Source organism: Mesitornis unicolor, unplaced genomic scaffold (assembly GCF_000695765.1).
Source record: "Mesitornis unicolor isolate BGI_N332 unplaced genomic scaffold, ASM69576v1 scaffold17687, whole genome shotgun sequence".
Taxonomy (NCBI): Eukaryota; Metazoa; Chordata; class Aves; order Mesitornithiformes; family Mesitornithidae; genus Mesitornis; species Mesitornis unicolor.
Window position 1 is genome coordinate 28279 of NW_010194583.1, and position 25363 is coordinate 53641.

A 25363-nucleotide genomic window follows, 5' to 3' on the forward strand; every position below is an offset into this window, starting at 1 on the left:
TGATCAAAGTAGTAAAAATGAGAGATAGGAATCGGATTGCAAGATTGGAAAACACAAGATGTTTTAACACTGCAGTTTCTTTTTACTGTCCTAACCCATACCTCTCAGAAGTGTTTCTCTTTCCCATTGGACCACTTCACAGGAAAGAACTAAGGAAAGAATTTAATAGGTAGGTTCTTGATTAGAAGAAGCAGCTTCAATGACCACACAACAAACTTCACCTGTAGGTGCCAAGCCTGTCAGGTTTATCTCTTGGATCAGTCCTCTATTAAGCCTTGCTTTTGTTCTGTACAGATAGACAGGAAGAATGGCTGAGACTTCAAAAGATAGACACTACCACAGGACTGATCCAGTAAAAATTGGCATCTGCCAACACCCACTCTGGTTTTCATGTTGGAGGGATTGTAGATGTCATCTACTACTGTGTGTTTTTAATTTGTATAATAAGAAATGGTATCACTAAGGGACAATTGTCCATTTAATCCCCGTTGCCTATAAGTACCATAGGACCTTGTTTCACTAGTTTCAGTCTCTTTTGCTGAAAAGTACCTTACCCTTTGAGTGAAACCCATAATATAAGGTAGAAGACGACATTATTGCTGATATTTGCAGTCAGTGCATTCTTGTAGAAGGAAGCTTAAAATTCAATAACTTATTGGGGAGTAAACTCTTAATATTGTATAAATAGCACTTCTAAACCACTCTTCAATTTGTCTGAGAAAAGCCGATTGTAAAGTTGGTTACTTTGCAGTGTAGTTTGCAACTCGACATGTTTCTGAGGTGTGGGTGAAGACTTGTTTCTTTTGTGGCTCTGCCTGGAATAATATAATTGGACTGAAAATGGCAGATCATATGATACTATGCCACAGTGTATAAATGCGACATTTCCTATTCTGTTGTGTTAGATCTACAGATTATGCTGTGATACATAAAATTTCGTTTGCTAAATGAATTTTACTGAGCAAATTTCACACCAGTGGTTAATTCCCTGTCAAAGAGGAGTTACTGGTTTTTATTATTTGCAGTTAGTCAGGTCCTGATTCTGTCCAGTAGAAACTAAAAAGTTTCTTCTTGAAGAAACCTGAAAAGACTAGAATGTGTAGCTTCTGCATTTTTTTTTCCTTTGAAGTGCCAATGTAGTAGAAATTTCAAAACAGGCATTTGGACATAGAGGAAAAGTTTGGAATTAAGGATGTTCAATGGAAATAGAAATGTATCAAAAAAATAGTGCTATTCCAGATGGAACTGCATAAACAGGGTGAAAAATTACTAAGGATGCAAATATGTGGGAATGAGGGGTGAGAATTAGATATGGCAGCGGCAAAAATGTGGCGTCATTTCCCAATTCCTGCACGGTTCTCTGTCCACAACTTTGCATCATTATCACCTCTTCTTCCTTTGCTTTCATCTCTGTTTGCAATGAATGTGGTAACCATAGTTGCCATACTTCAGTATAGGTTTGTCTCTATAGTCAGTATAGTCTGAGGTGTTTAACAAATTGTGGCACTCTGGAAACCTAAGGACCTCCCTGCTAAGTGTCTGAATAACAGCAGAACCTAGGAAAGACCAGAGCATCTAGTTTTCTTAGGCTGCTTCTGAACAGCATCTAAGTGCCTAGCAGACCGTCAGGCAAAGGGTGAAACTGCATAGTGTGTTACTTGGAAATTGCATTCTCTTACATAGGTATATAAATTCTGGTTTGAGTCGTTACGTATGTGTAAAAGAGGCATTCTAGACTTCTCACCAAGTCATGTTGTTTAACAAATGTGGCAGTATGGGCAAAATTGTAGCTTCCATGGCTTTTAAATGTTGCCTGAAGTGACCAGAGCCTCTTACTTTAGGGATTTTAACTATATTCTAATTAGTTTAACAGAATTAATTAATTTTCTTGATTTTATTAAAGCTGAAGATCCACTACTCACTTGTGTAAAGGACAAACATAATTTAGTTTTAATAGTAAAAATAGTAAATAACCTATGAGACACCTTGGCAGCTGACGGAAGCTTGCTTATCACTCTAATCATGTTAGAGACACTGTTCCACATTGCATTAAGCTTATAAATTAAAAACAGACATAAAATCAGACATAAATTAAAATCAGACATAAATCCCTTGAAGTGTAACTGAAAAGCAGTGGGTTTACAGTAGCCACATTTACCTTCCCAGCAGTTAATTTATATGCATTTTATTTTCAAAGTGGCTAATGCTTACTTAATTAGAGTGATTTACTTCTCTTCTACCTCTTTGAAACAGCTCAAGTACCAGGGGTTGAAACGCTTACGGAACATACTGATGAATTTCAGAATGCCTCTCAAGTGTCAGGATCTGTAAGTATCTTCCCTTATGGATAATCCTGTAATTTTAAAAAATAGTTTGATAAAAAAATATATTTTGCATAAATAGAAAAGTTGTGCTTGCCAGCATTGTCATCCAAGAGAGAAGAAAACCTGATTTACCTAACCCTTCTGAATTTTTTCTCCCTTTCTGAATTCTCTCTCTTTTAAAATTTTTTTTCATTCTAGGAAGGGTGATATTTTGAAATAAATTATTATAATCTCATACAAAACCATATGTGTTGGACTTACATGTATAGCTCCCATTGAAAGTGTAGTCATTTTATACTATGTCTGTATGTTCTTAAGTGTTAGTCAAATATCCTTTTTACCAGACAGTATTCAATTTTCAAAATTAATTGAACAAAATAGTTGAAACTCTAAATTTCATTATGAAATGTGATATTATAGTGTCTAAACTATAATTTAGCTTTTTGGTAACATTTACTTGGAAACTAAAAAGCAAGAGGTGTCTATAGTGTATGACTAATTTATCCTTTTTTTTTTTTAAAGAATGCAGTATTATACTTGGTAACATTTTCATCAGTTCTTTTATTTTGAAATTTAAGAAAATATTTGCAGATTTGCAATTTCCAGAAAATATAAACACCAGTAAAATAGTTTTTGAAATATTATATAATCAGAATTTTGGCACTAGCTCTGTAGGTTAAAGAAGAGACTCATTTTTTTTCTAAGGCAAATAATTTGACAATATTTTTGCAAAGTTTTAAATAACTGTAAGATGACATTAATTTCTGTGCAACCATAGCAATACTGGCTTATAGCACACTTTAGTGTCAATAAAGTGAAAAGAAAGTCTCAGTCTTTGTTAGGTAAAGAAAAAAGGCAGTATTAAAGAAAAAATAAAAATGTCAATGCAGAAGGTTGCTGCAGTCTTTCAGGCGGCTGATTAATGACTACTGATAAAGCTAAATAATACTGAACATACTTTATTTCCAAACAGAGTTATCAAAGCAGTTGACAGATGCAGGGTTGCATATGAATTCCTAAAGCTCTTTGAGGACTTGGAGTGCGAGAACCTCACAGAGCATTTGTGGATATTGGGCAGAAGGAGTAAGGAGCAGAACTTCAGTTGCTGTTACTTTGAGCTTCTTTCTCAAGCCTTTCTACTTCACACCAGTGAACACAGAGGTATAATAGATTTTGCAGCAGTTTCTGAACCCGTGCTTTTCTTACTGATTTGGACTGGCAGCTACCAGATTTGATTTGCCAGTTCTGCAGATGTAGCATAGGGAGAGAGCAACAAATAAATTCAATTACACAGAAAAATAAAGATACAAGGAAACCAAAAGATGCTCTTGCTATAGAACTGTACAGCCTTCAACTGAGTATTTTTAGATACGTGCTCTGTGTGTGCATGCTTACAAATGGACAAACAGTATGTACATGTATCATTTAGTGCTCTGCTAGTTCTAGGCATAGGTAAGGTTGCCTGGAGCAGTGAACTGCCAGGGGTAGCAAATTGCCTGGCCTGAATCCCTGAAAGCCATGCTGGCTATTGCTGTTATTGCCAGTGCTGAAAAGAGAAGGCAAGAAGAGCAGTTGCAGCTATTGCTCTGCCCAGGGCAAAGGCAGCTGGCTTCATTTTTTGAGCCCCTGAAAAATTTTTTTCCCTAAGGTGCTAAGGAGCCATAAACCAGTATCTGTTAGTTCATCTGTTTTGGGGGTTTTTTTAGTGTTTTTTATCTTAAAGCTATTGCTTAAATAGTGTGTAGCTAGCTGATCATTTACTTTTCCTTCTATAAAATACCTTGTTATTAAGAATAAGATTCAGCTATCCAACACTATGTGTTTGCTTGCAACTGTATCTCCTCAAAAAGAAAAAAAATGATCCAACTGTTATTGCTTTTTAGGGCTCTGAAGGAACAGAGATCTGTTCCATGGTACCCTAATAACTTCATTCTTTGACAATCTTGATATATAAAATGTAGAGGTAAAACTGAGGTTCCTCATAGGAAGGCTGTTAAGGTAAATGTATTCTTGCAATGGATTCCCACAAATCCTTCAAAACAGTAAGAAATGCGGCTGTCAAATTATTTCAGAATTAGTACCAAAATGCATCCTTGTGACCTGAAATTATTTTCAGCTATTATACATGGGATACTATATAAGATACAAGATGAGAGAAAAATAGAATAAATTTCATTGATCAGGCATTTCTCATATATTGAATAAATCAGTTCATGGCATTCACTCAAATGTGCATATTACATGTTAAAATTCCTGATTTGGTTCAAGGTTTGCCATGTTTAGTACTGGTACTGCATTCCAATAGGGCAATTTGAGTCTGTTGCTAGTTAAATGGATCATTATCATAAATTTCTCTATACTTATGTATATTTGACAAATTTTCTTTAAAAGTGCTTCAGCCTTCAGAGAAGTGTTTTGCGAAAAAATGTGGGATAAATCAGGAAGAATTATGTGTAAGGATCTTTAGAAAAGAACCGTGTGCATTCTTTTTTCATGTCCTGTGTATAAGTCTGCATGTAAGGTCTTTGATGTGGAGACTAAAGCAACCAGGATGCCAGTACTTAGAAGAGATAGGCAACATCTGTGTCTATAACGTGGTTCCTGTAATTTATACTATGGTTACATTATGATTTTCTTGTAACACTGTATATGTTTACTGTTCTATTTCTGAAGAATCTGGAAGGTTTTGTTATTAGACCGTTTTTCTTTAAACCTTTTTTAAATAAAATCTTTTGCTACACTTTATTTTTTATGAGAAGAGATACTTAAAAAATAGAGAACTTATCTTTTCAGTGCTGCACAGTCCCAGACAAGGCATACTGAATGAATAAACAAGTAAAGCTTGCAAAAAGCAGGTTGAAGTATTTACAGGAATCAGCACTCTTCCCAGGTGTTTTGCAAGGATTCTAAGTGGGAGCAAGCATTCAAAGTGTCCTTAGAGATCCTAGTTTACTGCAGGGCTCATTTTCTGACATATATGTAATGTAACAAAAGCTGCTAGGCAAAATGCAAAGCTTTTACTTGAGATTTTTGCAGTGTGGTGAACTCAGTGTCCCATTTTACATTTATGTTTCTGTAAATGAGTTTTATAAATATTTGGCTAGCAAGCTGAAAGAAAACACTGAAGTGATACTAGGAAAAAAAATAGGTGGGCTGGAATTCTGACTTAAATGAAAAGTAAGGTATCAGGAGAAGGTACTAAATTTACAGTGACAAACAGAAAGGAAGAGGGCACATGCACTGGGTAGTTCGCATTGAGTAGCCTTTGCCTTCCCTCTGAGTTGTTTCTTCTACCACCTGGATGTAACAGGACTAACACTTACTGGATTTTGGTTTTTTTATGTGGATCTTTGCATTCCCACATCTTGCCTTGCATGTGCACATAAAAAGATATCTTTTTCTTTGCAAATTATCCATGTAAGGCAAACTAATCCAAGTGTAACAGAAATTGTGGAAAAAAAGTTGTCCGACTGCAAATTGCATTTCTGCATGAATTTGCTTTAGCTTTTTGCTCTGTATTACTGTGAGAAAAACAATCTAATGCATTGTTTTATAAAGGTGTTTTGGTTAAAGTAAATTTTCTCCTGTTTTTCCCTACCACTTTGAAACTTTTTAGTCGCTTTCCTAGAAGGAATACACACATGGATTTTCTGTGAGAAATTCAGAAATTCCTTAATGGTAATTAAATTGCAAAATGACTAGAGGCTTCTTGCACAAGGAAAAAATAAGCTTTTAATTCTTGCTATCTGTGTATGTTGAATACCACCATATTCCAGTGATACATGCTTTAAATTGTAATTCTTAGAATTTTTCCTATCTTTTATCACTATTTTCCCTGAGAACAATGCTGAGAATTAATTTAATTACTTGTGCAAGTGTGAGTATAAATGACAGCTCCAAATCACCCGAACTTCAGTATTTAACTGAATCTATGAATTTTTTTCTCAATTGGGGTTACTGTTTGGCATTTAGCAGGTTAGTAATTAAAATAAGTATTTAAGGTTCCACTGCCACATCAGGAACAACAGCAGTGTGTGTGCAAGGTAGTATGAATTATAAAGGTTATATAGCTTATGTATTATACACATAAAATGAGTAAGTTCTGATACAAAAGTTTTCAAATCCGAGTGGACTTTAATAAGTAGGTGGAAATTCAGGTACATAAAGTCAAAATTTTAAATTTTAACTTTAAATTTTAAATCTCCTGTAAAAATAATAACATATACTATTAGATTAGTGCGACTCTTTCACAGCTAGTCTAAAAAAACCTGCAAATGTGTAAGTTTAATTACTATTAGCTAAATTAACAATACAAGATAGTAGAAGAACATTATATCAAGGTTTTGGGAAATAATTGGTGTTTCCTGCAAGTAGTTAAACAAGTAGTTTGAATTATATACCTTGAACTTACTTGATTGAGACCTCCTCTATGTAAAACGAATTCCATAAAATAGAGACAGCATTTTGTACATACAGCTGCAAAATAATTTCTTACTTTATAAATTCTCTTCTACTTTGAAGAGAAAAGTAGAAAATACTTAAGTATTTTTAAGTAATATATTTAAGTAATACTTAAGTAGAAAATACTACCTGAAATACTTAACTTTTGTTTTCACTTCTTACCTGCTGGTATTCTTTTTGCTGATATCATGTTGCATATTGCAAAACTTGATCCCACTTGGGTGCCTGCCCGACCCCTGTGATGCATGGCAAGGCTGCCCCATCTCCCTGCCTGTACCCCTAGGGGTAAGGACTGCTTCCAGAAAGACCTCTACTCCTCACAAGTGCAGTTCATCAACCCCACTGGCAGGCATTGCATGCAGCATGGTGTTAATGCTTCTAAGGAGACCTTTCATGGGGCAGACAGAAGGGCAGATGTCTTGTGAAGTGAAATTACTGTTACTTGAAAATATTTAAATATTTTAAATATTTAATCCTCTAAAATGTAATTTTTAAATTGAAAGATTTTTCTGAACTCAAAAAAAAAGGAAACAAAAATATAAAAATTGACAAGTGCCTTGTTTTTACGTGTCTTAAATTTTAGTGTCTTGGGCATGACAAATTAAAAATATTAGTCCAAATAACAGTGAATAAAACAGAAGTGAAGCTTCGAAAAAAAATTATTCTGGTTACATTTCAGAAACTAAAACAAATGTGATTCCCAGGTGCCCACATGTTTCCTTCTTCTCTTTCTGCCTGTAAACAGAAAAACTGTAAGTTAATTCAGACTACCATTTCATTAGTGTAAGGTTTAGTGTAAAATGACCTGGCTGACTGCCATGGGAAGCAAGAAGCTTGTAATTTCAATTACATGGCATTTCAAGTAGAACAGGCCCTAATGTGGAAGGTGGGGATTAGAGTTGGCTGCCAGTATTGCAGCAGAGCTCTGAGGAGGTTTATTATTTTTACAGTACCAAAAAAACATGTTGACGAGCTCATCTTGTGTCCTTGAACAGACGGTGGAAGTTGAAAGATTAAACATTTGGCGAACTCTTACAGAAAATTAATGTTGTGTGAGGAACCTTCGAACAAAATATTGCACAAAAAGTTCTGCTGCATGAATAACAACTGTGCTCGCCAGCTGCTTGGTCAGAATGGACAGAACACTTGCAAATTGTTCAATAAAAGGGATATTTTTGTATTTGGAGGGATCTTTGTCAAATGTGTTTATTTAAGATACTTAAGCTATTTAACAAAGAAATGCTAGGTTATATGTAGAAAGCTAAACATGGTTGTGTGTCTTACAGTTTTATTTCCTGTAGGTATCAGTAAAATATGCACTTGATTGATAAAACTAGAAAAAGTTCAATCAAAATGCATTGAATATACTTACAGGTTGCCAGTAACTAATTAATTTAGTTTCATCTGATTTTCCTTGTTTCATCGCAATCATGCATGTCTTTAACAAGGAAGAAGTGTTTTCTCTTGTGAGGTGGGACTGTTCCCACACCTGAAAAGAGGTTGTGTGTGTGCATGAGCTTGGGTGTTTTACTCTGAAGCAGGCCAAAATTACATAGAAATATAATGCTGCATTGTTTAATAACACTTTTTATGGTCAGCAAGAACTTCCTAACAAGCCCTCGACTTCCAGTTGATGTTTTAGGTAATTTGGAGGCCTTCCTTCTGGCCTTAGCTGTTCTGAAATGTTGCACCTCCGCAGAACCCTCCAGGCATTAGTGGGTATTACACAGCTCATGCCAAGTCATTTCGAAGGTGAAATCAGGACATTTGCATCTGCACTGTTTTTTGGGGGAATAAAAGCTATATTGATGTATGCTATCAAACTAACATTGTGCTACAAATTGAGGCAGATACAGTCATCTTGGAAAAACTTCGTTATTCTTATTCATGAACTCCTTAATTGTATTTCTGTTCCACTGTGGCGTTCACAGTAAGTTATGGTATTTTCCAGAAGTTCAAGGAACCGGTGATAAAGAGATGACCTTTGGCTTTATTGTTTGTAATTTTTTATTATAGCAGTAATTTGGCTAAGTAAAGAAAGCATTAATGAATGTGTTGTATGTGAAGAAATTATGATGATATGTAAAGAAAGCCACTTAAGAAATGGGCACATAGTTAACTTGAAAGTTGACAAATGTATCCTGAGGGCTTTGCTTGTATGTATTTCTGGCTCAGGGAGACATTGCTTCACCTTCAAAGTTTGAATGTCATGGACAGGGCCCAGAGCTGTTTCTACAAGTTAAAAAGACAAGGATGTCTTTCAGTTACATCCTCATATTTAGATTTTATTAATCTTATTAATATAAAAAGGCTATTTATAAATGTTGTGCTAATATTTATAAAGCTTAATGAATTATTAGGGGCAATTATATTTTGGAGGATACTGAAGGAACTGAAAGGACTTTTATGCACATACTTCATAAATATATGCTGTATTTTCCAGCTACCTTCAGGCTACTGTCATTGTCATTAAAGTCCAAGTTAACTGACAATGGTGTTTTATCTCTGCAATTCCTGGCCAGTAGACAAAGGGTAGATTTGGTGAAGTGGAATATGAAGTTTTAAATAAATGGCTTGCAAGCCTCTATCTCTTTCTTAAGTGACATATCTGAACTGCTACCATTCATCCAGTGGAGAGAAGAAGCACCAGTGAATTCTGCTGGAGCTATATAAAGTAATTTGTCTTTGCATTTGAATTGACATGATTCCCAAGCCTTCTTGATAACATACCTTACTTTCAGCTTGTGTTTATCTTTTAGGAATAACGCTGCTGCATAAGTTGTGTGCTGCAGACACTGAGGACCTCTGTCTGTGTTTATATGTTATTCACTTAGATGAACTCAGTCTCAAAATGTTAAAAAATATTATTTATGTTCAGTATTATTTAGAGATATAGAATGAAGCATTACCTGAGCCTGATTTGAAAAATGTTGTTGGTTATAGCCCTGAAATATCTAGGTTCAGAGAGGGAACAAAAAATGATTACACTACAGTTTATTCTCATAATAAATTCTTGTACTTTTTTTCCCCTAAATCATTATTATTTTCTATCAAGTGAGTGTTTAATTGGAAAGCATTATTATAAACACATAATTTATCACAAAATTAAATTGCTAATGTTAAATATCTCATCTTCCATGACTGGTATTGCAATACTATTCTGGTCTTTTATGAAGCTATTGCTTGACAAAATGCCATGAGCTTATGACATTTCATAGAACAGAAAGATGTGCAGGAAAAGGTACAAAATTTGGGGAAAAGCTTCATCTGAAGTGACCTCTTTAATTTCACAGGGTGTTGTAACTGTGTATCTGAAAGAGAGTTTGAACATATGTAATAGTAGAGACTGAACATATGTATATGTGTTTGTTTTAAATCGTGCACAAGATTATTATTTATTCTTAGAAAGAAGGTGTACATCTGTGTTGTGTCCAGAACTGAGCACAAATTCTGTATGTCTCTGTAGCTGTGTGTTAGCAGAATGAAGGCGGACACAGATATTTATTGAATGCCTGTGTGTACATGCCTTTGTGTGCCTGTATGTACTCATACACTGGCATATCTATATTTATGACGTGAACTTATATGAGATTTTAAAACCTCTATTGAAACCTGCAAAGGTATTGCTAATGTTTGATGATTTTTGTGATTTGGAGTCTCCTAATTGCAATTTATTTGCTTTAAATATTACTCGCATTTTTATAAATGTCTAAAGCACTGTTGTGATAATTACCATCAAAGAATAGTTTTTCTCTGTTTATCTTAGTTTCTACTACAGGCAATAGGCTGAGCTGCCCTTACTCAGACAGTCACACACAGTTAGTTGTATATGTCTTACATGATTGCTATGCATAAAGGAAAGAAGTGCAGTAGAGGAAAAGGCGGGACGTAGGAACACACTTTAGAGGTTTGCAAAAGAGAAAGATAACTCCATTTCATCTCCAGAAAATAGAAGATGGAGTGTGAAAACCTCTCGACAGGCTAACATTTGGAATTCTCTTTTTTAGGAGACTGGGGAGTTGTTGAAAACCCATAATAATTTGCTTAAGATAAACTTGAATAGCTTGAAGAGCAGTTTAGTCTTCAAGTACTACCATAGACCACTGACTAGTTTTTATTCCGTGTTTCGTCAGCATTGTATTTGTGCATGAAATTGTACATTCAAAAAGGATTCATCATATAACCTTGGGGATTTTCCCCCCATAGTCATTATTGAAATTCTGTTGTTTTTTTCCCTCTTATGAAAATATACACTATAAAATGTATATAAAAATGACATTTTTCCACATTAAAAATCTAGGGACAAGAGTGTATCAGAAAACAGATTGAAAATCAGAATATTAGACTTTTGTTGCAGGCTCTATTTCCCCTTCCCATCTCTTACTTAGTTTCATTTATTTTGGAGGAGTTCTTCACAGAATAAAATATTCTTCCATCTAAAGACAGATATTGGATAACGACATTAGAAATAAACATTTAGAGAAGTAAATAGTTTAATACAGATTAGTATTCTGTAGTGACCTCAACAAGACAGATTATGATTTGGATAGAGAAGTCACAATGAGGACTTTAGTGACAAATGCTCAAAATGTCTTGGGGGAACAGGTGAATCAGCTCTAGTGATATGCCTGAAATAAGTGTGTGTGCAGGATCAGTTCCACTTCTGCATTTTATTCAGCTGTTTCTGTGTATTTCCCTGGGATTAAATGTGGGTAACTTTAACCAAAGCAGAACTAGTCTAAAAAACAATTGGCAAATCAAAAAATGTCTTTAGTGTTCTGAAAATGTTGTGAGTTAATAACAACAGAATCATCTGCAGCTTCGAACTATTTCATATGGGGTAAATATGACTAGACTTTGTGTACAGATGTGCAGCACTACAGTATAACTGTTCCTTTATAAATATGAGTCCGTGTTAACATATTTTAAAGACACATGGTTCGCAGTTATTGGTTGCATACAAGGCAGTGTTGATTTGGAACAGATTAAAAATGTTGTAAAATATATCCCATATAACAATTTACTTCTGTAGAATTACGCTTATTTTTCTGAAAAGCAAGGCAGCTACAGTGTTTTATTTAGTGTTTATGGTTAAAGCAAATTGTCTGTGAACAGAGATCCTATCAAACCTGTATTTTTGTGTTCATCCTTCGATCTGTGGTACACTTTTCCCTACGTCATGAGAGTCCAGCCAATAAAGTGCCATCATGTGCTGCAGCAACACATGTGTCTGGGTGTGATGTGATTCCAGCTCAGCAGACTGCGTGGCAGTGGAGCCCTGTGTGCCTCCTGTGAAGGAGGTCGCCAGTTTGGGTCTCCCACCTCTGCTCAGTCATTCTCCTCTCTGAAATTACTTCAGTTAATGTCTGTGAAACCATGGCCTTGCTCTAGATTCATTTGACAAATAAAAAAAATTAGTAAAAGATGGATGACAATGAGACTGTTGCATAAGCCTTATTTCTTTAGGAAACCTGAGAAATCAACAAAATCTCCTAGACTTCAGATGAAATGTTTTGATGAGGTAATAATGTAAAATTTATTTCAGATAGGCTGCTAAGAATGCTTTAATTAATGTTTCTGTTTGTTGTTTTTATGACTAAGTCTTGCACAATCGATCATATATTTTTGTGTGTTTCAAACAAGTATACCTCATTACCAAGTTTACCTCATAGTATATTTTTAAATAATTTCTTGTAACTGTATTGAGTGGCTTCCAGAAAATGCAGATAATTTTGAATACTGCAGTGTTCAATAGCGAAGTGACTGGGGAGGTGGTCTGTTTGCCTGCATCCCTTCCAAACTGCTGTGTTGCCCTGAGGATTTAGTTGCTGTTCCTGAAAGGAATACATCTTGCAGTGATAAAACAGCACTGGCAATTTTGATTAGGAAATTCTGTGATATTCCCAGAAGTGCTGCTTGCAGAGATACAGTGCCAAATGTTATGGTAATTTAAAGTTAAGTGCAACCCCCACTAAGTAGCTGGAACTGCACAGAATGTAAATCATTGAAGAACTTGTCCTGTTATGAAGTCTCAGCATGGAACAAGAGCTTGTGTGAGGGTATATATTTGAATTATTTTAGACCTGTTGATTTTAAGTAATGCCCAGTATTTATGTTATTTAAGGTAAGACATGGTATTTTGTAATATTTTATCAAGTGTTATATATTCTTCCTACATAAAAAGCACTGGATTCACTATCTATTGAAAGCATCAGGTTTTTATTTTTTTCAAGTGTAAATGTGAATCTAGATTGAAAGTATTCCCTTTTCTTTTTGTCTGTGAAAGCCTCAGACAGTTTGGACCCTGGATGCCCTGGCTGTGAGACCTGGAGGTTCTCCAAGACAGAAACTCTTAAAGGACTCCTTAGCAGCAAAAGAACTTCAAACCATGGAAAAACACTTAGCTGGTATGTATGGTAGCAAGAGATCATAAAACGCCTAGCAGTACTTGCCCAGCTAGCTCTGCCAAAGTTTTAGGTGAAGGAAAATATGCTCTATCTCACATGCTGATTAAAACTTTAAACTTCACTTTTACTTCATTGAAGAGAAACAGCAGAATTATTGTTGTGCTGTAGATGTAATGAACTTTAATTATAGTAAATACAGTAATTAAACAGTAATTAAACTGTGTTAAATATACTGCAGTCTGACAGATTAATAACACACCTTTTTTTGTCTTCAGATTTCACCAAGACTTAGGCAATAGGAGATAATGATGCTTCACCTACAGTTGTCTTTAGAAAAGGCTGCAGTGGACATTTAGCTTTAAAACAGTTTGTTTTGCAGGAAAAGCCCACCTTGTTCATGAGACTTCTGGCTAAGCAAAATCTGTTAACTTACGTGCAGTGGAACATCTGCAACTTCTTTGATGGAGTAACCATTTCTAAAAGGTCAAAGAAAAACCCCCTTTTTTCAGTGAAAATATGTTTCAGAGCTCTATAAAAATTAATGAAGGATATTCTAGGATAAGGTTTGCAATTTGTTCTTTGTAATCAGTATTTTCTTATCTTCAGCCTTAGTTAGAAGGTATGTCATAGACCTATAACATGATTTTCCTGTATTTTGCATGCTGTTTGTCATATGGTTAAAGCTGTGCTTCATGGGCCAGCTCTATGAAAAGTAATGCAGGATGGGAACATAAAGACTGTGGGTGTTAAGGTGAAGGGAGAAATGAAATTTATCTGGCTCTTCTTTCAAGTAATTCAGAGTGAGGCAGAGAACTTACTCCTTTCGATGTGAATTTCTCAAACATTTTGGTCATTTATCCTACCAGTTATATTGGTGTGAAAGTCTTGGGAACTGTATCCTCTTTAGAGAGAGGTATGGTTGCTGTACTCCTCTCTAGGGGCTGTTGCAGCTGAAGTCAAGGCAGAATGTAGCTATGATCACAATGAGGGAAGCTCTTTAGAAACAGTTTTTGCTTGGAATGGAACATGAACTAAAAATTGCAATACCTACAAATGAGGAACAGAGATAGTGTCATTTAGTTTTTTTACAAGTTCAAGTCACTTAGCTATTGGAGATGTAGTCACTGCCAAGCTAGACTGAAATCCATGAGCACTCTCTCCAAGCTGAAACTGCCAGGAACATTCAGTAGGAACCAGGAGACCAGCAGACCAAGCTGTGCTCATCAGATTTATGTTGCATAGCATGGACCTGAATACTCCAGGGGCCTCTGCCATTGAGGTAGCACTCACCTGCCCGTATGTTGCTGTGGTTGTTGCTCAGAAGTGGTCTGGTGTAGATCACCCTACTTTGATTTGTGTCCTAACTGGTCGCACATACATGGTCATACAAGCTATTCTTGTATGTGGTATGCTCTGAAACATGCAGTTCCTTTAGATCTTCCTTGATAATAATAACTACCATATTCAATAGAATACAGAATTTTAAATACTTAATTGACCGTAAGGTAACTAGCTACATTCACTTAGTCTGAGATTCAGTCTGCTGTTGTGGGACCTACAAGGTCTTCTCTCTCACATCAATGCTGTTGTTATTTGGCTTTGCACCCATTATTTCAGTAACACTGTAACATGGGGTTCAGTAATTCTGCCATTCAGTAATTTCTGTCTGCCTGAGAAAATCACAAGAAAACAGTCCAATTATTACACATTGGACTCTTGTATTCCTAATAATTCATGTCCTGTTATAACACCAGTGCTGCTTGAGACAATTATTCCCCCCACAGACAAGCATAACATAATTTCCATGAAGAATCATCTCAGAGGACCTCAGTTAATAATGCTATGTTTTTGCTTGGCCTTATTTGTCTCTTATTTGCAAAAGTTCAAGGGTCTCTCTTATCAGCCAGTCTCCTTGTTTCAGTTCGCTTACCAAGTGCACTGGAACCTATTATTCAGTCATTTAGATGCCTGAATTATGACTTGGATTTCCTGTGTAATGATCAAAGAATCACAGAATAGTAGAGGTTGGAAGGGACCTCTGGAGATCATCTAGTCTATCCTCCATGCTAGAATAGGATCACCCAGCTAAGATCACACAGGAGTACATCCAGATGGGTTTTGAATGTCTCCAGAGTAGGAGACTCCACAACCTCTCTGAGCAGCTTGTTCCAGTGCTCTGTTGCCTTCACAGTAAAGAATTTTTTTCCTTATGTTCAAAATCAGCCACTTGTGTTCCAGTTTGTGACCATTGCCCCTTGTCCTGTTGCTGGGCACAATCAAAAGGAGTCTGGTCCCATCTTCCTGACACCCACCCTTTAGATATTTATAAGCATTAGTGAGATTCCCCCCTCAGTCTCCTCTTCTCCAAGCTGAACAGACCCAGCTCTCTCAGCCTTTCCTCATATGGGAGATGCTCCAGTTCCCTCATCATCTCAGTGGCTCTGCACTGGACTCTCTGCAGTAGTTCCTTCTCCATCTTGAACTGGGGAGCCCAGAATTGGACGCATGGTGAAATGTGGTCCCCTGTCTCAGTTACACCTTCTTAAGAAGCCTGGCTTTGTCTTATGGACAATGTGCTGGATAGAACCCACTCCTAACATAAGGCTCAATTTGGTGCCTGTGCCTGAATTAGGGATTAGCACCAACTGCCAGCAACTGCCTCAGTACCTTGATATTTGAAAGCAGCATTTTTACAAAGTCAGACGTTGAAGCAATCAGTTTTCTTTTCCTTCTCTGCATATGGCTCAGTAATACTTTTGTCTAAGATCCAGTCTGCTTTGTTACTATGGCTGCTTTATATCACATGCAAGCAGATAATATATTTTTGGTAGTTTATTCTAGTATCTTTTCTGTTTGGTTTGTTACACTGATTCTGCGGTCATCGGATACTTCTGGAATATATTTTATCACAAAAACTCTTAAATACATAAACAGTTTTAAGCACATTATTAATCATATCCTTATCCTGGTATTTCTATTATGAAAGTAAAATGTCTCTGTGTTGCTCTGTTGCTTGCATTTTCTTTTCCTTTAAATGACATTGACAAGGGATTTAAGAAAATCCTAAGTCATAATTTAATTCTGTTATTTACTGTGGATCAGATAATGCTGTAAAGCTGAAGATGTGTGAATTTTTTTTCTTTCTGGCTGAAAAGCTGATATTGAAGCAAAATCAAAAAGAGAATGTGTGCTATATAAAACTGACTAATTACACTATGGAAACATGTTCATTTTATGTGGAGAAATGATTAGAATAGTTGATTTATCTGCAGGCTTGATTGCTATATGGAATTAAGTAAACATGAGCCAGAATAAAATGTTTGTTTAACTCTTATTAAATCATGCAGTATTCAGATAATCTCCTAGCATACTGAATCATCATGGGAAAGTTAGAGATCTGTAATTCTGCAAAGACATACACTAATCTGAATCTTTAAAAGAACATATTCCTCATTTGGTTTAAATTGGGTAGCCCACATTGACATTTATTGGCCCATGAATTCTTGCCAGGCATCTTACAAGTTCCAAAGTGATGTGTATTGATTTTCTTAAAAGCATAATGGAAGGGTACTTCAAGATATAATTATTTCAAAATGGAAATAATTAATTTCAAGACATCAGCAAGGTTGCGATTAAAGATATTCTTAACTGTATGCTAGAAACTGTAACCATGTTTTGAAATATGTGAACAGCAAAACATATAATCTTTAAGAAGTTGAAAGACACTTTCATCTGAGGCTTTCACAACTGTTTCAGTTTTACCAGCTTTTCTAGTAATAGCATTTAAAATGTATGGAATATCTTGTATTAGACTAGTAACATGAAATTAACATAGCTTTATTTTCCTGTTTTCAAGGTGTTATTGAAAAATAAGTTAAAGACAGCACATCTTTAATTACATATATTCCTTTTATACATACTGGTAAAGACAAGTGAAAGAAAATCTGTTTTTCCAATATGCAATTTAGAGTCTGTGTCTTTTAGGACTTTTAGAGCCTGAAATTATTATTATCAAAATCAATATGAAATGCTTGTTCACTTAATAGGTGTTTAAATCAGTAGAGTTTTGCTGATTTACAGCTTCTTGGATCTGTGACTTACACAGTTTAATGGGAAATGGCATTGCTTTTCTGAAGATACCCAACTGTCCCTATCAAAACTAAATTACAGTAGAATACATGCCAGTGAGAGTGAAAATTCATAACAATTGTGTAAGATAAAAGAAACTTGAGTAAACTTAGGCTGGACATTTTTACTTGCAAGGATTTTCATTATGTTAGCAATGCTAACCTAAATTCCAGCTACCCTCACCTGTCTTTATTGAAAGTATCTGATTTAATTCATTAGAAGCATTAATATGATTTAAATGAAATCAGAAGGCACTTTTCACCACTACCCTGATTGTTGTGTTTTTAAATAGGATCTTACTCCTTATAGCTGTGTGAGGTATGGACTGGACCACCAAATGGTGATCACCTTTTTCTCCTTGGATTCTATATGCTGGTGACCCTGTCACTTGCTGTGGCACTGACGGCAAGCCAAAGCACAAAATTCAGATTCAAACAAGAACACAGATCCAGATGTGCCAGAATTCAAGGGTTATTTCCCCTAGAATTTAGATTGGGCAATAGTTAGCGAGGCCAGAAGTAAAAGTCTTGCCGTGAACCAGTTTTGGATTGCTGTTCACTGCAACTGAGGATGGCAAGCTTAGCTCACTGCTCCATCGTGGTTTGATACTAATAAGAAACTGTGCAAAAGCCACAGAGAACTTCTAAGAAATGAGAGGGTTTTTCATAGGCTGTATTGACATTCAGTGAAGTGGTATTTTTCTGTTTCTGTGGGATAGCTGTGTTTGCAGTAAACCAAATGTAAATAAACTTTCAGGAAAAGCTTGTCAAGCATTTGAATGGTTAATTCTGATGCCTTCTACTTTAAAGGTGAATAGATTTTTCTCTGCACAGCTTCAGATTGTTACTGATGTTGGAGGAAATCAATAAGAGTTTTAAACCAGAGAGAAACAGAAAGTGAGTTTCTGTCTTTCTTTTCTTTTTTGTTCATGTGTGTGTGCACAGATATTGAGAAGGACCTAGCACTGTGGGAAGAAGCAAGGCTCTCAAGAAGTCCTAGTATCCAACATCATAGTTTAGTTACATCTGACCATCAAGGCAATCTTCAAGCTACACAGGGCCAAAATCTGAGGCCTCAGGTGTCAACTCAGATGGGGAAGAACATTCAGCTCCAAGGAAACAAATCACCACCGCTGCCCACTAACAGCAGAACACAGGTCTCCAGTGTTGCAAACAGTAGGCCTCCAACACCTGGTACACAAACCAACAGGCCATCAACTTCGAGGAGCAGACCTATGACCCCAAATAGCTTGCTATCAAGGCCTCTTACCCCTAGCAACCAAGGAAATAGGGAAGGCATCATTAGTATGCAAAGAAGCAGATCTTTGACATCTAAGAGCCAAATGGGGAGGACCCTCAGCGCTGCTTCAGGGCTTTCTGTACAAATGAGTGGAGACATTGTTGGAACTGTCACTACTCAGAGAAGCAGTTTATCAGAAGTAAGATTTTCAATTTAATGTTTTTGCAATGTTTAAGATACTATAACGTGAAAACTAGATTGTATTTTATGTTGAAGTAACATCAGTATACCTAATGTAACTCGCTGCTCTGAAAAGAACTTGAAATATAATTCTGAGAAAATTAGCAAGGAAATACTGCTCAGCTTTGAGAGGTACTGATTAGGGAATGTCAGGATTTCCTATTACAGAAATCATACTGAAAAAACAAAAATCTGAAGCAGTCAAATTTTCCATAAGCTCTGTAGGGTTTTGCCTGCATGATGCATAGCAGTTTTATTAGCCTTACAGTTTCTAAGAGGTGCATACCTCTGGAATATTAAACATAACTTCACGTTATCTTTATGATCCCAGGGTATTTTTTTTTGCCTGCTGCACCGGCAGTGCATACTATTTCCTTGGTCTGCTTTTTCTTCCATTTCTTGAATGCATTGGAATGATTAGTCAGGCATTGCTGAATGGATGACTTTTCCAAAACACAAGACTGAACTGCAATGAGAAAACGTCCAGCATCGTTGAATCACTGTCTAGTACTATATGCATGTTAACTAGGCATGTTAACTAGGCTGATTTGGAGCATAAAATCTTCCTGTCCCATATTAATGGCTTTTACAGAGTTAGTCTTTGTTTGAAACAAAAAAAACCAAGAAGTTAAAGTACCTTGTAAATTTTGAGTGGGATTCTCCTCTGCTAACCGTAGCTGCCTTAAAGATAACTTTGTGTTGGCAGTGGAAATAAAGCACCTGTGAAAAAATAGCCCTGCTGTCAAATATCTCAGATACATGCCTTACAAAGGTGGGTTTTTTCTCAGGAAATGCTAGTCCTTCTCTACTGACTTGAGAAGGACCTATCTGTCTAGATTGCTGATTTTATAATGGTAGAATAAGTTGGTTCCAAACATTTATTACCATTCTCTTTGTAATCTGTTTGTCAAAGCCTGGAGAGCTTTTTTCCAGGACTGAAAAAATATCATACCTTTAGATAATTGTTTCTGAGAAGTATAATTTGTTTTAAAAATCTGTTGGGTATGACACTTGACACAATGTATTATCAGTCTAACAGCTTCTTTAAAAAAATTGAAAAATGTTTTTTATAATAATAATGCTTAGAGATACTTGTAGGAAAATTAGAGACTTGATACTAAATTTAATCTTGAAACTAAGTACATGGCCTCCATTATTTATTATGAAAGAAAGGAAATGAGGCACAGATAACTCTAAAACTAAAGAATTTGGGAAGGAAATCTTATTTAAATTTGGTGGTGGAAAAATTCTTCTCTTTGGTGTTTGAATGGCAGTGCGCTAATCCCATCACTCAAGCTACTTCACCTAGAATTGAATATCCAACATAAAGACATGAGGACTAAAGGTGACTACAGTTCTGTTGAAAGTATCTTCACTCTTAGTTGACATATTTTCAAACCAGAAGTTTTCCATGGGAAAAAAAGATATAATTGTAAGAAATCTCTTTTTTGCCAAACAAAAACCCTTTGTCTCCTGTTTTGAGGAGTGGGTGTGTTTGTGTGTTGGTATTTTCTCAAATACCAGAAAATTGAGAATTGAAATCCCTTTTTAACTAAAAACGTTTAGAAGAAATTAAGGACTTCATTGTTTCCCACTAAACACATCACTCATCTTTTTCTTTTTTTCTTTTTAAGCGGTCCTGTTCTTAACTGATACACAGTCATGTGGTGCCAACTAGAATTACTGTGTAGACTCCCAAACATGCCATGTAATGAGCACTGAACTCCACCAAGTGACATCCAGTCTGTCCATCACTTCTGACCTTTCCTGTAACAAGGCAGGCAATTAAAAATGCTTTCTTCCACAGCCTTTCTGTAGTTACAGTAATAATAACCATGAATCCCATTTCATTTGCTGTGACTTGTTATTTCTGTTTGCCAAATCCGAAACTTTGCTGATAGCTCCTACAATAAGTGTCTTTTTATACTTTTAACATATGGATATGTATGTCTCAAGAAATGAGCAATATTGTTACCCTGATTTTACAGTTAGAATAGCATGTCCAGTTTCATCTAGCAAGCCCACTGTAAAGCTGGTGTTAAATATCAGCATTCCTACGCAGGATCTTATCGTCTGTTATAATCCCTTCTAGAAGTGACAAATTCTTTTCTTTCTCTTTGCTCGCTGGGTACAATAGTATGTTGGCTGCTGGTGACCCAGCTCAAACCCTATTTATCCTTTCCTGTCATGCAAAAGTGACCTTTGACTTCATGAAAACTCCTCTTGCAACTGGCTCTGCTTCCAAGGGGAAAACTGCTAATATAACACATTCATACTGAAGACCTTCTTCTGCCAAGCTGTAAAGGCCCTCGAATGTCAGAAATCAGCTGATGGGGATCTAGCCAGCCTGCTGCTCCCAGCCCCATCTTTGGAGTGTTATCCTGGAAGCTTTGGGAGCTCTTTTAAGCTCTCTTTGCCCTTTGAGGTTCCTGCCCATTTAGAGAAGTGGGTTTAGACAGAACATACCCGGGAAGTATCTCTGTTCAGTGACATTTTTTGCCATGTTAGAGGTGACCCCTATTTGTGGCCATGTGACTTCATTCTCTTGTGTCACAGCTTCTTTCTGACCATGGAGACAAATTTTTAAAAATCAAAGGTGGTGTGGGGTAGAAGAACAACAAAGTATTGTCTTTTTACTCTCACAGATCACAAACATATAAAACTTGAGGCTGATACTGTAAATTGTTTCGCAATGTTCATTGTAGGTTTTGTATCCTCTTCCTGTATAAAAACTGTAAAATAAAATGAGGGAAATTGCCTTCATTCTTAGACTAAAGGTGTGAATTCAGAATTTACAGCAGATGTGAATATACTGTGGTCATATTGTCAGTCCTATAGAAGATACTATGATAAGATTTTGCAAATAGTTCTTCTTCCATACTTTTAGATGGTGTTAATGGAATTAACCAGTACAAAGTTGATATATATTTGATAAGAATAAGTCCATTGAAAAGGATGCAGTAACTGGGTACCAGGAGCATGTTTTAGATTAAGGAGCTTGAATTAAAGCTGGATGGGTTTACACTGTGTATGCTGTCACTTGTTTATTTATGAGGAATTTTAGCATTTCTCTCAATGCCTTATGTATGCTTCTTAGCCTGTAATATCTTTCAGAGTAACATAACAAGTCTAAAATACAAAAATATTACTGATAAATACAATTCAGAGTTCTTCTGAAGTTTTAGTAAAGTTCATGCTGTAGCTCAAGATTTTTTGATCTTGTTACAGCACAAATCTTAAATAATTTGGCAAGTACTTAACATATCAGCTGTTAAGAATGTTTTGTGGTTTCTTTAATGCTCAGAACTTATAGTGGTCTGAGATTTTGTGGACAACTTTCTGCCTCTTGGCACACATATTACAAAGTTCTAACAGGTGTGTTTTATTATCAGCTCTGTTCAAGGCTGAATTGAATTATAGCAAAGAAATGCTACCTAGAGAAATAGTTTTATTATCTCTATAAAAGTAATAAATCAGGGTTCCAAATCCTTTGTCAGAGATACTTTTATGCATTTACCTTTTCCTTTGTTGTTTTGTATAAGTTGACTAAGGAATGTTGAATCCTGCTTATCTCTAGGATGGATTCCATTAAAGTGACACAATTCTGTGATGGTTATCAATAGCTGTTGAGATGAAAATACTACTGACTCCCTTGTTTGCCATCTCATTTTCTGAACACAGAATTTTACAATCACATTATTTATCCAGATAAAGTGGCACTCAGGAATCTTTATTCATCTGTCATTGTTAACAACAGGAAATTTCAGCTTATTTGAATATGGCATTGATTAACACAAGTTTTCCACCTCCTTACTGAAGTGTAGAGCACAACTTGATGTGATGAGGACTCTCTTTTTGGTCAAAGATTTCCATTCTGTTCCACTGCCTGCCTCAGCTCTTTGCTCTGTGTTTTTGGAAGACTAAAAAGTATGCTGAGCGGTATGTGAGCCACTTGCTCATACTGCAAGAATCCTGCTCCGCGAGCCAAAACTGCCAAGCTTTTTGCTGTAATTAGCGACCTTGAGCGCTGAACACATTGAAATGGCAATACGTGCATAAGGCCTGGAGCTCCTGCCCAAGCTTAGTGTTGAGCCATTGCAGCATTGTGTGGATTTTTGAAGAGGTTAATGACAATTAATAATTTATTCCCAGTGAGTAACATCTTGATTGAACAGCCTTAGGTTTCCAAGAAACGAGTAAACCAAGCCTAGTTTATATTTTTAAACTGGAGAGCCTAACAACAAAAATTGTGCTGTAGCACTGTGCAATAAAATTTATCTTTGAATATGTAGATTCTGGTGTCTGTTAGCCCCTTTTTCTTTCAGGCGCTTGTAAGAATCTGGCCAGTGATTTTATGATATCTGGACAATATTTAAGGACTAGACTTGCATGTTTGAATTGTTGTTGAAAATAAACCTGTGCATTCCAGTCTCATCTCTCACCTTGAACTTTGCAAAGGAGTCTGTCAAAATATTTTGTATGTCTCTGTGTGTACATGCTTACATACATGTATGTGTATGGAAAAATAGTTTTATATACATACATATATACATTATATAAGAAAGGAGGCAATTATAAAACATTTTTTAAAAAACGTATTGAGCTACATATGGGTTTTTAACTGTGTAAAACACGTATATTTGATGCTTAGAGATTTATGGTGTCTTGGAGACGAAGGTTTCCATAGCATTTTTCCTCCATAGGCTTTCTCCTCCAATAAAACCATAGGTTATAAATCAAGTTTCAGGTCCTTGTCCTTACTAGATTGGAGACAGTGAAAGTTCTGACAAATCAAAGCCTTACTTAAGCAAATTTTGTGCATGATATATCTAGGCATAGAGATGGCATTGAGATTTTTTTTCCATGTTGCTGCATTTCTAAGATGAGCAAGTATATATCTGTGCTTATAGCAGATATATAGCTAAAGAGATCTTTTTTTTTTCAAAATAGATAAATAAATAAGAGTTCAATAAAGAAATTTCTAGAGACCCTGCATATTGTCTATATTCTGGTTTTATTTCACAGAAAGATTTTTTTTTTTAATTAAAGGCTTTCTCTTCTCTAGTTAATTGAGACTAGAGTGTTTACATTTGTATAGAACCATTCTCTGTCATTTTATCTAAAATAGATCTGTTTGTGGCAGGATGAATTCTTACAACAGCTTCAGCTTGCTCATCAACCTTGGATATTGCCGAGTGACACAGAAAGTGAAGGAGTGGAAGCTGACCAAGACAAATGTAAGTATACTTGTTAGGACTAGACAATACATCAAAGCCCCTCAAACCGTTAACTTCTCTTTTTCATATCATCAGACCCTGTGAAGATGTCATGCCTGCCCACAGGAGCTTTTTTCATAAGTACCAATTACTCATTTGTTTGAGGGCTGAACTCTATAGGGTTGATTTACGTAAGCTTTCTGACAGTCACTGAACATTGGCAAAATGATCACAGACCACAGTTTACTTAGCTAAGCAAAACAATTTGTACTGATGTGTTAAAGTAGCTGTTCCAGAAAATTAACATGAAGATGAAATAGATAGTCTCTTCAGTAAATCTGTACTGACTGGCAAAAAAAACCCCACAAAAAAACCCAGTAGATCTGAAAAGTAGAGCCTTCCTCCTCAGGCCTGTGACTCCATTATCTCTATTTTGCCTGCATTCTTTTGAATTCCTTTGTAAGAAAAAAAAGTTCTTAATCACACAAGTAATCCTTAATATCCTACGCTTTTTGAAGCAGTTGTCTAATCATGAAAGCAAAGGTCAGCAGGATCATAACCTAAATGGCAGAACAGGTAACAGCAAGTAACATGCTACAAATTGCAATACATTGAAACTGTAGCAAGTTATATCTGCTTACAGGGTACCCATAAATAATCTTGCTGAAAATATTAAATTTTTGCATTTTAGTTTTTAATTCACATTAGTTTTGTGATCTGTAATGGTTGATTTGCAAAAATTTCCTAATATATGTTAGGTTATATACTTGAAAATAAGAGATTATTTAATCAGCATGTTTAGAAAAATTAACACATTCTACTAAAGCTGCTTTAGACATGCAGAGTTAAGAAAAAGCCAATTTCTTCACAGAAAAGAACAGTTGTGTAAAGGATTAATGAATAATAATCATCATGCCAGATAAACAGAATATATTTTTTAATTATACCACTTTAAAAAATTAAGAATTTTGTATTCATATACGAGTTTCACAAATCCATACGTAGCCAGGGATTTGCCTATGAAATTTCAGATTACATAGTGAGATACTGAAGAGCACATGCCAGTTTTTTAACATTAGTACAGTGGTAAAATGAAATTCTGTGTTTTCAGCTGATTTTAGTTCAAAGCTGGTAAGTCTTGTTTGACTTGCATCTGAACCTTTCACTTATCTTTGGGCTAAAGCTCACCTTAGGTGGCCAATGGGAAAGCCTGGTACTTGCCTTTTCTGTACACATGAATTTTCCCCTGTATTTTCTGTAATGAATTTACAATCCCACTGACATTTGTAGGACTGACTGTGCGCAGAGACTGGTGCTAATTCTGTGGTGAGGGAGGCTGATGCTTCAG

General features: G+C 35.8%; 1 protein-coding gene across 1 annotated transcript in view; it reads left to right on the forward strand.

The window, feature by feature from the left end:
* Positions 1-24036, forward strand: part of LOC104543289 (uncharacterized protein C8orf34 homolog) — a gene marked incomplete at its 3' end in the record, with an annotated part of 46665 nt that extends 22629 nt beyond the window's left edge. Inside the window, exons 4-7 of the mRNA XM_010187865.1 lie at positions 2254-2327; positions 13072-13192; positions 18265-18758; positions 23943-24036. Of these exons, the coding sequence (XP_010186167.1) occupies positions 2254-2327; positions 13072-13192; positions 18265-18758; positions 23943-24036 (783 nt within the window). The remainder of the gene's footprint in view (positions 1-2253; positions 2328-13071; positions 13193-18264; positions 18759-23942) is intronic.
* Between the last annotated feature and the right edge of the window lie 1327 nt (positions 24037-25363).